We start from the raw sequence: 13886 nt of genomic DNA, 5'->3' as shown, positions 1-13886 counted from the left end.
AGGGGCTCAGTTCTACAGCTCCACCTGGCAGCAGGTATGGGCCGAGTGGGTTTTCTGGGTGCCGCCTGTTGCCAGGTGGCACCTGGGGTGCTTAGCAACCCTCAAGGTCCCTAACTAACCCCTGGAGTATGGTCATGAGGGAATAAAGACAAACAATTCCAGTTCTTTCCTCTGGGCCTCCTGCTCTACGCTCACATGCCCACAGAGCAGGGAGGCTGGACCAAGGCCAGCGTGCACCCTGTTGGCCATGCGCCACAGGGATGCGCCATGGCACAGCCTACCAAGTCAGATACATGCTCGGCAGATGCAAAGAGGGTGCTTCACATGCCAGGGCTGCAGGCAGAAAGCTCCAAATCCACAAGGCAGGGCAGGCCCCACTACCTCTGTGCAGGAGGCTAGAGCCAGGGAGGTTAAAGCAGCAAAGTCATTGGAATCTGAGACCCTTGCGTTACTCAAATGCTCTGTTGCCTCAATACACCCATTGACACTTGGACATGTGCACCCGGTGAGGAGGCAGAAAGGGATGCCTCCGCTTGAGGGGCTGTGCCGGCTCGCCCTCCTAGACGGTGGCTGGCTGCACACCCATCTGGGAGTTGATTGTCATTAGCAGGAGACCTGTCATCTTCATAACAGAAGTATAACCTCCCAGGGGACAGCCACAGAGAGCGGGCTCAGGTCACTGGCACATCTCTCCGCCTCACTTCACAGCAACGGAGGAAGATGAGGCCCCGCAGGGAGACCCCTGCTGGGACAGCCACGTGGCCAGTGCTTCCCTTCGGCCACACACTCTTAAGGCAGCTTAGAAAACAAGATAAATGGCTGGGCACGGTGGCTCATGCCTGTAAACCCAGCACTTGGCTGAGTTTACAGATCACTGAGGCTGAGGTGGGCAGATCACTTGATGTCAGAAGTTCGAGACCAGCCTGGCCAACATGGAGAAACCCCATTGACACAAGCCTATAGTCCCAGCTACTCTGCGGGCTGAGACAGGAGAATTGCTTGAACCTGTGAGGCGAAGGTTGCAGTGAGCTGAGATCACGCCACTGCACTCCAGCCTGGGCGACAGAGTCAGACTCCATCTCAAGAAAAACCAAAACAAACACCAACAATGAAAAACAAGATAAAAGCATCTGACCAAATAAAAAGGGAGACATTGACCCTGAGCACTCGATTCTGGAAGGAGGCCCCTTTTTTGCAGAGGGTAGAATAACAATTTTTTTTTGTGTAGGGGACACTCACTTTTTTTAAATAGAGAATTTTCTTAAAGACAATAAGCACGCATGTAAGTAAGGGATGACCTGCTGTGACACTGACCTCAAATGGCTCTGTGGAGCCACGTTCAAACCAGGTTCTGGTTCCTTTCCTACCAGAGCTGTCTGCGGCCCTTTCCGAAGTATTTTTCCATCCATTACCTCATTTTTATTCTCATGAGGGGCTTTCACAGGAGGAAAGGGAGACTGGGTCATGCCGCCTCTGCCCTGGCCTGCACTCAGTTCCGAAGACCTGTCAGCTGATGTTCCTGAAACGTCAAATCAGCCCAGAGCCCACGCCACTCTCAACGTCAGCCCCAGTGCCTCAGGAGGGAGTGACCTCTGTCCTGGCTGGAACAGAGAAGGGGACAGGCCCCAGCCAGCTCCCATCTCACCTGACAGCCCCGACTCCAGCCGGTGCCTCCCCAGGGGCTGGGGGCCAGCATGACGGCAGCTCAGAGGCCCAAAGGGCTTCATGGATTTTAGAGCACGTTTTTGGACCACGTAATTACATTTCATGCGATTCCCAAACTAGCCCCTGCCAATGGTATTATTTTTAATCCCATATTTTCAGAAAATCAAACTGAAGGCCAGAGAGGGGAAATGCCAATACCACACAGAGAAAGCCAGGGTGGCAGAGGCGGTGGATGCAAATCCAGGTCCAAAATGGCCAGCAGAGGCATCCTCCCCCACCCCACCAACTCCCAGTACAGACTCTGGTGTACATCACAAGGTGAGGACAAGCATAGGACAGTGGCAGTGTGCTAGAGTCTGGGTCCTGTGTCCTCATGTGCAAGGCCTGTCCCAGAGCTCACCAGGTCCCTTTCTATCTGGTTTTAAAAATTAAGTTTGGGGCCTGGCATGGTGGCTTATGCCTGTAATCCTGACGCTTTGGAAGGCCAAGACAGGTAGATCACCTGAGGTCAGGAGTTTCAGACCAGCCTGGCCAACATGGCAAAACCCTGTCTCTAAACACAAAAATTAGCCAGGCACAGTGGCCAACACCTGTAATCCCAGCTACTCGGGAGGCTGACGAAGGAGAATTGCTTGAACCTGGGAGGTAGAGGTTGCAGTGAGCTGAGACTGCGCTACTGTACTCCAGCCTGGGCAACAGAGTGAGACTCCATCTCAAAAACAAAAACAAAAAAAAACAAAAAACAGGTATCAAACTCAGGTCCCAGGTTTTCTTTCCGGTAAAGATGTTGTGAACCAGCTAGAGGTGGTGGTGGCACATTGTGAGTGTACTAAATCACTTGTGAGGGGTTTTAGTTTATGTGCATTTTACCTCTATAAAAAAGAAAAACAATCAAGCAAACTTGAGTTTTTCTAGCTGCAAACCTAATGTATAATACCATAATAGTTTTTAAAAATTGTCTTCCAGAGAGACTCCCAGATTAAGGGAGTTTTGCTGGTCTCTTCTACTTTCTCATACCTTTAAAATTTTATCCAACAATCATATGATGGCAGACAGTCTGAGTGGCTGCTATGTCCAGATGCTGTGCTCATAACTACTGAACACCCACCTCCCCTCATGCCATAGGAAACAGGCAGAGACTCGGGTACTTGGTTCTGGGCTGCTATGCTTTACGAGATGAAGGGGTTATCTTTTAATGAGGATAAAACATGGCTAGGACACTCTCAAATACTGGGACAAAAAAAAAAAAAAAAAGGCCTGAAGGAATAGGCCTCTGTGATGGTTAACACTGAGTGTCAACTTGATTGGACTGAAGGATACACAGTATTGATCCTGGATGCACCTGTGCGGGTGCTAAAGGAGATTAACACTTGAGTGAGTGGGCTGCGAAAGGCAGACCCACCCTCGATCTGGGCGGTCACAACCTGATCAGTGGCCAATTCGCTAGAATATAAACCGGCAGAAAAATGTGAAAAGAGAGACTGGCCTAGCCTCCCCGCCTGTATCTTGCTCCTGTGCTGGATGCTTCTCCAGGTTCTTCAGTTTTGAAACTCAGACTGGCTCTACTTGCTCTTCAACCTGCAGACGGCCTATTGTGGGACCTTGTGATCGTGTGCGCTAATACTTAGTAATCTCCCCTTTACATATACATACACATATATGTGTAAGTATATGGAATATGTATCCATTCCATTAGTTCTGTCCTTCTAGAGAACCCTAATACAGAATCTGTCAATCTTTTTTCTTTATTTATTTTAGAGATGGGGTCTCACCATGATGGCCAGGTTGGTCTTGAACTCTTGGCCTCAAGCAGTCCTTCTGCTTCAGCCTCCCAAAGTGCTAGGATTACAGGCACTGTGCTGGCCTCTTTTTATTTTCTTTATACTTGTATATTCTTGCCAAATATTATACAATGTAGGCCAAGAAAGCAAAGGAACTCTTGCAAACTTCAGTTTACCAGGCTGTGGCTTGAGCCAAATGAGGCTAAGGCAGGAAACAGCTCACAGGATGTCACTCCTGCCTCGAAGCCAGTTCCCTGGGGCTGGGGTTTTCTAACAGGAATCCTTTCGGGAAGGTTTCCAAAAGCAAGGAGGTATTTTCTAGATAAACAAGGAAAACCTAAGTGCCCAAGTGTACTCTCACTCATTGCTGGTGGAGTATAAATTATTTGAAACTCTATATGAGGCTGGGTGCAGTGGCTCACACCTGTAATCCCAGCACTTTGGGAGGCCAAGGCAAGCAGATCACTTGAGGTCAGGAGTTTGAGACCAGCTTGGCCAACATGGTGAAACCCCATCTCTACTAAAAATACAAAAATTAGCCAGGTGTGGCGGTGCACGCCTGTGGTCCCAGCTTCTCGGGAGGCTGAGACAGGAGAATAGCTTAAACCCAGGAGGCGGAAGTTATGAGTTGAGATCGCACCACTGCACTGTAGCCTCATATAGAGCCTGGGTAATACAGTGAGACTCTGTCTCAAAATGAAGAAGAAGAAGAAAGAAGAAAGAAGAAGCAGCAGCAGCAGCAGCAGCAGCAGCTGGGTGCGGTAGGTCACACCTGTAATCCCAGCACTTTGGGAGGCCGAGGTGGGCAGATCATCTGAGGTCAGCAGTTCAAGACCAGCCTGACCAACATGGTAAAACCCCATATTTACTAAAAATACCAAAAATTAGCCAGGTGTAGTGGCGAGCACCTGTAATCCCAGCTACTCAGGAGGCTGAGACAGTAGAATCACTTGAACCTGGAAGGCGGAGGTTGCAGTGAGCCAAGATTGTGTCATTGCACCCCAGCCTGGGCAACAAGAGCAAAACTCCATCTTAAAAAAAAAAAAAAAAGATTTAGTACAAGAGCATGAATAGGCTACCATGTGTGTGTGTGTGTGTGTGTGTGTGTGTGAAAATTCTATAAACCTCTGAAAGGGTACATTCAAAAGATAACAGTGATTGGTATTGTCTGATGTTTGGGGCTGGATGGTTAAGGGAAATGTAGGCAGGATGACTTACTTTTCCTAGTATACCCTTTTTCTCATACTTTTATAATTTTATACTTGTATACTTTTGCTATAGAGGATCTTATGGCAGGCCAACCCTTCAGACAAGAACAACTATAAAATCTAGATAAAATACATAAAAACCCAGCTCTTTAAAGGCTATGGAAACAAACAAAGCAGCCAGGACTTGAGGAGCCAAGATCTCAGGGGAAGGGAAACACATTTAAGTGAGCCCAACACACTGCCATTTTTCCCCTGCAACTGGGGTCGAGAGGCTGGAGAGAGAGCAATGATGAGGGCTTTCACGGGGCTGGAGAAACGAGAACTGTGAGCAAATTCCAAGGCAGAGAGAGTAGAGGCACTAAGACCCCTGGGAAAGAGAACCATACAATAGTGAGCCTGACTTTCTGTACCCTATTACCCTTTAGTATTGGCATGCGGTGAGAGACCAAGAATCCAAGCAGCAAGTGAGGGCTAAGAGGCTAAGGACAGAGGATGGCTTCTGCAGTCACACTGCTGAGGAGTTCAACACACCATGAGAAAAGGATCTGCCTTTCAGTTAAGATCCCTGAAAAGCTATTTCCTATCTGCCCCTGCTCTAACCATGTGCCACAAGAAAAGTAAATCCCCTCTGGAGAGACACAACATCATTCAGAGCCACTACTATTTCCCATCTACAACATCTAGTATTTAATTTTTAAAATGCCAAAAGGCTAAAGTGGGAGGATTGCTTGAGGCCAAGAGTTTAAGACCAGTTTGGGCAACATAGCAAGCCTCCATCTCTACAAAATTTTTGTTTTATTAGCTGGGCATGGTGGCATACACCTGCAGTCCTAGATACTCAGAAGGCTGAGGTGGGAATTCGGCTTCAGCTCAGGAGTTCGAAGACGCAGTAAGCCACCTGTACTTCCAGCCTGGGTGACAAAGCAACACCCTGTCTCAAAAAAAAAAAAAAAAAAAAGCCGCCAAGATGCCAGGAGACAGGACCAAATTTCAGTAACGATGACAACAAAATGCATACCCATTGGTATTCCAGATAATATGGTTGTCAGTCAGGGACTTTAAAATCAATGTAATATATTTCAAAAAATAGATGTCAACATGGGAATACGTAGTCAGGGAACTGAAGTCCAGTTTTTAAAATCAAATGGAAACTCCAAAACAGAAAAGCATATCATACTTGAAATTGATGACTCAATAAACCACTGATCTGACAAAGCAGAGAAGACAAGGTTAGTAAACTGCAGGTTAGGTCCATAAACATATTGAGTCTGAAGTGAAGAAAGAAAAAAAGATTCAAAAAAAGAAGAGATAATTCTGGAACATGGTAAAAATGTCTAACAGGGATATTGGGTCCTAGAGGAAAGCAGCGAATGGGAAGAAGCAGTAAAAAGATACTGGCTGAAAATGCTCCAACTGACGAGGGACATCAAACCAACATTCAGTAAGCTCTTTGAATACCAAGCAGAGCAACTGCAAAGAAAACTCCCAGGTGCGGCATCGTAATCTACTGAGACCAAAAAAAAAGAGCACTGGGAAAGCAACCAGGGAAAAAGTATGCATTAAACGTAACAGGAACAACAGTCTATCTTACAACTGGTATTTCAACAGGAATGACGGAAGCTGAAGGAGAGTGGAATGATGCCTATAAAGGGCTAGAAATACAAAATGGCAGCCCATTTTTTTTTTTTTGAGATGGAGTCTTGCTCTGTAGACAGGTGCCAGGCTGGAGTGCAGTGGCACAATCTTGGCTCACTGCAACCTCTGCCTCCTGGGTTCAAGCAATTCTCCTGCCTCAGCCTCCCAAGTAGCTGGGACTACAGGCGTCCACCACCATGCCCAGCTAATTTTTGTATTTTAGTAGAGATGGGGATTCACCATGTTGGCCAAGATGGTCTTAATTTCTTGACCTTGTGATCCACCCGCCTCAGCCTCCCAACGTGCTAGAATTACAGGCGTGAGCCACTGCACCCAGCCAGCCTAGAATTCTTAATCTGCAAAAAGTGTTGGTATGGTTTGAATGTGTCCATTCAAAATTCAGGTGTTGCCAATGTAATAGTATTAAGAGATGGGGCCTTTAAGAAGGGATCAGGCCACCCCTCTTTCGTAGGATTAAGGCCCTTTTAAAAGGGGCATCACACAACATTCAGCTAGCCTGCCCTTCTGCCATGTATGGACACCAGAACAAATGTTGATGCCTTGATCTTGGACTTCCCAGCCTCTAGAACTGTAAGAAGTAAATTTATGTTCTTTATAAATTACCCAGTTTCAGGTCTTCTGTTGTAGCAGCACAAAACAAACAAAGAAAGGTGTCTTTCAAAAGTGAAAGCAAAATAAACATACTCCAAGGTAATCAGAAATGGAGAGAATTTGGTACCAAGAGATCAGCACAAAAGGTAATACTAAAGGAAATTCTTCAAGAAAATCAAACAAAGAAATGAAGAAATTAAGAGCAATTGAGAGGGAAAACCATGGGTAAATATAAGTATATTAATAAATAATCCTAATAAGGGCTTATGGGGTTTTAAATATGTTGAACTAAAACACATTATGATAATAGCCAGAAAGTGGGGAGCAGAGGCTTATTAAATGAAGTTAAAATGCTGTGAGGTCTGGCCAGGTGTGGTGGCTCATGTCTGTAATCCCAGCACTTTGGAAAGCTGAGGCAGGAGGATCATGAGGTCAAGAGTTTGAGACCAGCCTGGTCAGCATGGTGAAAGCCTGTCTCTACTTTAAAAAATAAAAATAATAATAATTAGCCTGGCATGGTGGGGCACACCTGGAATCCCAGCTACTTGGGAGGCTGAGGCAGGAGAACTGCTTGAACCCAGGAGTTGCAGTGAACCAAGATTGTGCCACTGTACTCTAGTCTGGGTGACAGACGGAGACTCCATCTCAAAAAAAAAGGTAAGTACTAATTTGAGGCAGATGCAAATGTTGACATTATTTCATTTTTATAAGATTTGACACATTTTGTAGAATATACATTATTCTCAAGCACATCAGAACTGATCACATGCTAGGCCAAAATCAGTTCCAACGAATTTCAAAGGCTTGAAATCAGAGCATGTTCTCTAACCAGAATAAAGCTACAAATCAACGTAATTGTGAACAAATCCTCAAATGTTTAGAACTTAGTGCACTTCTACATCGCCCACAGATCAAAAACATTTCAATAAAAATTAGTAAATAGTTTAAATTAAATGACATTGAAAATAGGGCACATTAAAACTTGTGAAATAAAGCTCAATGTAATGAGTGAAATCTGTAGCATTAAATACATGGTTTAGGAAAAGAAAGGCTGAAAATCGGTCATCTAAAGTTCTGTTTGGCTGTGCACACGTCTGTACTCCCAACACTTTGGGAGGCCAAGTCATTCAAGACCAGCCTAGCCAACATGGTGAAACCCTGTCTCTACTACAAACACAAAAAATTAGCCAGCGTGATGGTGTGTGCCTGTAATCCCAGCTATTTGGAGGCTGAGACAGGAGAATCCCTTCATCCCAGGAGGTGGAGATTGCAGTGAGCCTAGATTGCACCACTGAACTCCAGCTTGGAAGACACAGTGAGATTCTCTCTCAAAAACAAAACAAAACAAAACAAAAACAATAAAACCCCATTTTAAGGTAAAAAAGGATGACAAAGTTAAAAGCATAAATAAATTAGAAATAAGAAATGTACAAAGAAAGCAACAAAGATTAAAGGTGATCTGCTGAAGAGGCTAAGACATTAATAAGCCTTAGCAAGATTAAGAAAAATTTGAAAAGGCACAAATTATCTTTGGTAATGAAAAGGAACATCACTAAACATTTCAGACAAAAGATAAAAGGAAAATATTATGACTATTATGCCAAAATTTTGAAAATTTGAATGAACACATTTCTGGGGGGGGGGAACCTCTCTTAAAACCTGTACAAAAGGAAATATAAAAACTGAACAACCTTTTATCTATGAGGGAAACAGAATCTTCCCCTAAAGAACACTCTAAGCCCATAGGACTTCATTAGCGCTTTTTTCTAAGATAGGTCTCGCTTTGTCACCCAGGCTAGAGCGCAGTGGCACAATCACGGCTCACTGCAGCCTTAACCTCCTGGCCTCAAGCAATCCTTCCACCTCAGCCTCCCAAGTAGCTGGAACTACAGGCATGCACTATCATGCTCAGCTAATTTTTTAATTTATTGTAGAGGTGGGGTCTTGCTTTATTGCCTAGGCTGGGCTTGAACTCCTGGACTCAAGTGATCCTCCTGTCTCAGCCTCCTAAAAGTGCTGGGATTACAGGCATAGCCACCATGCCTGGCTGTGACTTCTAAATTTAAGGAATAACCCAAATTATTTTCAAACTATCAGGGATTAGAAAGAGGGAACACTTCTCAAATTATTTAATGAGTTGGGCATAACCGTGATACCAAAACCTGTCAAGCACAATGAAAGGAAGGAAAATGGCAGGCAGGTTTCTCGCGAACAGTCATAGAAGACGCAAGGAGAATGTGAGTAAATGGAAACTCACAAGGGCCAGGATTCTAACCCTCCCAACGGTAACGGTGCTTTTGCAGTCCCAGTAGGATTCACACAGATTCCTTCTCACCCTGAAAACAGTCTCTCAAAGAAGGTTTTACATATGGGGATACTGAAGTCCAAAGGGGGGCAGCAATGAGCCCAAGGCCATACTCAGGACAGAGCCTGCCTAGACAAATTCATTCCACCCAATGGACATTTATAGGCCCTGGCTATGAACCCAGCTAGGTGAGAGGATGCACCTTACCCCTCCCCCTCCTTCCCCAACACCTCTGCACCTCCCTTCCACCTAAACTGGACCTCCCTGTCCTGGGGCCAATGTCTGCTCTGCCGCTGCAGAGTGAGCAGGCAATGCAGAGAAGCACTAGTGTTGCCCAGGCAAGCTGCTAGCACCCTCAGGAGCCCTGGGGCACCCAGGGATGACCCTCTCTGCTGGTCCCCAGGCTCCGTAAGCTGACCCTGCCCAGAGGGCGCATATGGCCCTGGGTGTTAGAAAGGCCCTGTGCACCTCAGCCTACCTCTAACCATTTCCCGGCTCTGTGGGTTACAGAGTACTTCTGTGTTTCTCATTTGACCCTCAAGAAACCTGCCAGACAAATGTCAGTGCCTCCACTTTGCAGATGAGGAAAAGTGAGGCTCTGTAGAGTGGATAACTTATCTGAATTATCTACACAGAGAACAACAGCCCCAGGGTGAAACACAGGGCCTTCCTCATCACATCAGGGGCCCGTTCAGTGTGTTAAGATGCCCTAGATTGTACAATATGAGACAGACAAGATCGACACAGACAGACATGCTGAAAACTGCACAAATGCTATATAAAAAAAATGCTTGGCCTAGCTAAGTGGTGACACATGCTTTTTTTTTTTTTTTTAAGTGTAGAGAACCCAGAGGGATGCTGCCACAGTGAGAGATCAGACATAAATAAGAAATGAGACAGTATAAAGGAAACAGAAATTGAAGAATGACTTTCAAGAGGCTTTATAAGCTAGGAAAGGAGAATTCTTTAAACACACACAGGCCACGGCAGCAATTCCATAACTTCAGGTCCCAGGGTCCAGGGAAAAGTGAATACAATGGGCCACTAAGCCTGGGCCTTTGTCACAGTGGCAGCCAGGGAAAATCCCATCCCACAGGGGCCTTCCAAAAGGAATGAGATTGGTAAATGGGGAGGAAAAACATCCCCAGGACAGTGGAATGACGGACCTATTCAGCTAAATGTCTTCGAACATGAGTGAGGCCCAGTGGTGGAGCCCCTGCAGGCCAAGGGCTCCAGAGTGGGCCTCAAAACCATCTGAGTGGCAGCATCTATGAAAACAGCAATTTCAGTGAATCAGGAGCACAGAGCACCTCCTGAACAAAAATGACATCATTCCCAGAGCAGAGAATCATAACATCAACCTATCGAGTTTGTTTTTGAAGGGGAATAAACCTGTGGATTACAGGAAATTGGTGGATATAATTTCTGGAGACCTTCAAAAAGCATGTGAGATGAATCCAGGCCAAAGCTATGTAAAAGCCTGAGTGACATGGGAACTGGGAGGACGGTTCTGCCATGAAGGAGCCTGGAGGAAAGCCAGGACACCAAGGCAGGGACAACCAGGCCTCGCTCCAGATGGAGAATGTCAACAGGGGCATCCCTGGGGAACAGGCTGGTTTTCCTTCTTCAGCAGTGACCTAGGGTGGTAAGGTAAGGAAGGGAGGAGCTCCCTGGGTGGGCGTGTGTGAGGCTGACGAACTTCACCCAGCAGGACCCTGAGGCCGCAGGATGAGTCAAGGCCCCACCTGTGGCATGAGCAGATGCACAGGGTGGATCTGCGGTGGGGCCAGCAAGAGCAGTGGGGGAGGCATGACATGAAGGGATGCCCATGATGCCCCTGACCTTGGCCCTGAGAAGATCAACTGAGAAAGGAATGCAGAAAGTCATAGCTGGTTTCTTGGGCAATGCATTTCTTTAAAGGGAAAAGTTTTACATTACAGAAACAAAACAAAACAGAGCAGGAAGGCAGAAAAGGAGAGATCTGGGTCAAGCAGAAGCAGATTTAGGAGAAGCTCCTTGAAGCGCAGACGCTGCCCTTTAATGGCAGAGGAGCGCAGATGGCCAAGTTAAAGGGCAAACACCTGAACTGGGCGGATAAATGCCAAACTCCACAGAGTCAGGAACTGTCACTCTGGTTTCTCTCCTTCTGACAGGGCCACAGTCCCTGAGCCCAAGCTCCAGACCCGTGTCCTCCCGCGAGCCTCACCTGCTGCTGGCTCTGCTCCTCCAGGTTCATCTTCACCTCCAGCGACTGGCGGGCCTCCAGGAAGGCCTTGCGGTGCTTGCGGTCGGCCATGTAGTAGGACATGATGCCCACGGTGATGGCGCACAGGTAGAGGAAGACATTGGCCAGGATCTGTACCCCAAAGAAGAAGAGAGAAAAGGCCAGTGGTGAAGGCATGTTTTCAGAAAAGGGGATGGAGGAGGTGGGGTGGCTGGGGACCAAAATCAAGCCTCAAGTTGCCTGAAGTCCAGGGAGGGGCCCAGTAGGGCCTGGGACCTCAGAACCTCATGGATAGTGGCCCACCCAGGGGCATGGCTCAAGAGCCTGAAAGGCTCAAGGGTTCCATGAGCAGCGGGGTGCGGGCATGCAAAGCTGGCTGAGGGGCTGTGGTTCCCCCCTCCAGCTTCCCAACAAAGCAAGGCTGGCCAGTCCATCCACAGATGGGGCCTGAGTAGACCCTCTGCCACCCATTCATTCCTTCACACATTTGCTCAAGCAGAACTCACTCAGGTGCTCCCATGTTCTGTGCTGACTCACTGGGGAGGAGGGTGCACAAATCCCAGGTCCCACTGGGCAGGACTGTGTAATTCTAAAAGCTCAGATGGTTTGGGTTGCTGCAGAAGCCCTGAAGAGGTCCCAGGCTGATTCGGTAGCCACAGTGCTGACCTTACACATGTGTCACAGGTTTCTAGCTTTCTGGGATTCACAGGTATCCCCTTATCTAACCCCACCTGCCAGCAGGTGAAGGGTGCCCAGTACCAATACTCAGGTCTCAAGGTATTGGGGGGGTTCCTGGGGCCTGAGGTCTCCCCCGCTGCCTGCAAGGTCAGTGTACTAGCTTAAAGGGCTTCTGGGCATCAAGTGCCCATTCCCAATGCCTGGCACGCTGAAGAACCCCCAGGTGTCCCCGCCCACTTTCACAGGCTGTAGAGACTGCAGATCTGATGGTCTCCTGCTGGGATAACCTTGGATATAGACCTAAACATCCCAACCATGCCTGACATCCAGGCCTGGCTGCTGTTACTCCAACCTCTGGCCATGACTGGGCCCCCACATGGCTGGACTGAGTGCTAATACCTCCTACTTCTTCAAGACTACTGGGCTCAGTAAGCCTTTTCAAGCAAGGCCCCTTTCCTGGTCCGGCTCCTCCAGCTTCCCTGGTGCCAGCTCCATGCCCTGCCCCCGAGGCTATGCCCGCCCTCCCAGCCCCAGTTCCCCGATGCCCCACCTGCTAGGTGTGGTTTCTCGGAACTGAGTCTGGAGTTGAGAAATGGGATGGGAAGAGAAGTAGAAGAATTTCTCAGTTTCTGGACCTCAGGGGAGGAAAGATTGGCCTCAGAATAGAATCAGTTCTGGAGTAGGTGAAAACTGTAAGGAAATCAATTTCAGATTTTAAACCAGATGGTCTAATAGACGAGGGAGGCTGGTTCTGACATGAGTTTTCTGGGTTCTCTTGTTTATGCCATATCCCCTCTGAACTGTCTTGTGTTTCATCAGAGCTGATCAGTACTGGCTCTGAGGACCCACCTCTGCCACACCCTGCAGAATGTTCCTGCAGCCTCTGTGGCCCTCAATAAGGGCCCGGGACTGCCACATCATGAATCAGGAGCTCAGGCAAGTCTCAGTGCTGGTCAGCAAGTCACCGGGTATAGATTCCCAAGCTCTGCTGGCCTCTGGTTCCAGCCTGTAATGACCCGTTGACCTCCTGGGTCTGGGCAGCCCTAGTCGCCTATCTCATCTGTGGGGCAAGTCTGCAGGGGCAGGACCCACTCCTGTCTGAGTGGTCAGTACCAGTATGGCCTCAGGCCACTCAGTCAACACCTGATTGATTGGCCAAAAAGCTGCCAGCATGTGTTGAGGGAGTCAAAGCAAAACCCACAGACCACGCTGGGTTCAAGAGCACCTCCAGCAGCCCAGAAGTCACTCTCCTGCGGGAGCTGTGTGGCCTTGGAAGTCTGCTTGCCCCAAGTTCATGATGTCAGAAGCCAGGAGAGTTGGGTGACAAGGTCAGGCTTCCTTGCCAAGCCATATATCAGCGCCCAGGGCCAGGGGTCTCCAAGACTCAGCACTCTGGGTCCTGGAGGCCAACTGGGAACCTAGTACCTGAACCCCACACTGCCAGGGTCGGCGACCCTGCATGGAGCACCACCCCCCCACCATACACACAAGGCAGGCTGCCCTGGGGCCACAACCATTTGAGTATCTCACTGGGCTGAGGAAAGAGCTCTGCACTCTGGGTCCTCCTGCTTCCAATGGACGTGCCCTGCCTGGCCATCTCATGAGGACAGACGGGACAGGCTCTATCAAGTGAGCAGTGCTGAGCTTGTGCAAGGAGTTGCTGACATTACCCCTTGGTTGTCTACCCAAGACCTGCTGTGCAGACCATCAGAACAACAATCTCAGAAAAACTTCACACGAGTCACCAAAGATCATGACCCAAGGCTGGAAGCAGGGCT

General features: G+C 48.0%; 1 protein-coding gene across 5 annotated transcripts in view; it reads right to left on the bottom strand.

Annotated features, from left to right (window-relative positions):
- ADCY3 (adenylate cyclase 3) overlaps positions 1-13886 on the bottom strand; it is a 103829-nt gene that overhangs the window by 41783 nt on the left and 48160 nt on the right. For all 5 annotated transcript variants that reach the window (XM_035273034.3, XM_035273036.3, XM_035273035.3 and 2 more), the window contains exon 2: positions 11413-11562. In XM_035273034.3, the coding sequence (XP_035128925.1) occupies positions 11413-11562 (150 nt within the window). The remainder of the gene's footprint in view (positions 1-11412; positions 11563-13886) is intronic.

Source organism: Callithrix jacchus, chromosome 14 (genome assembly GCF_049354715.1).
Source record: "Callithrix jacchus isolate 240 chromosome 14, calJac240_pri, whole genome shotgun sequence".
Taxonomy (NCBI): Eukaryota; Metazoa; Chordata; class Mammalia; order Primates; family Cebidae; genus Callithrix; species Callithrix jacchus.
Note: the sequence above shows the minus strand (reverse complement) of the source record. Positions and strands in the feature narration are given on the sequence as shown.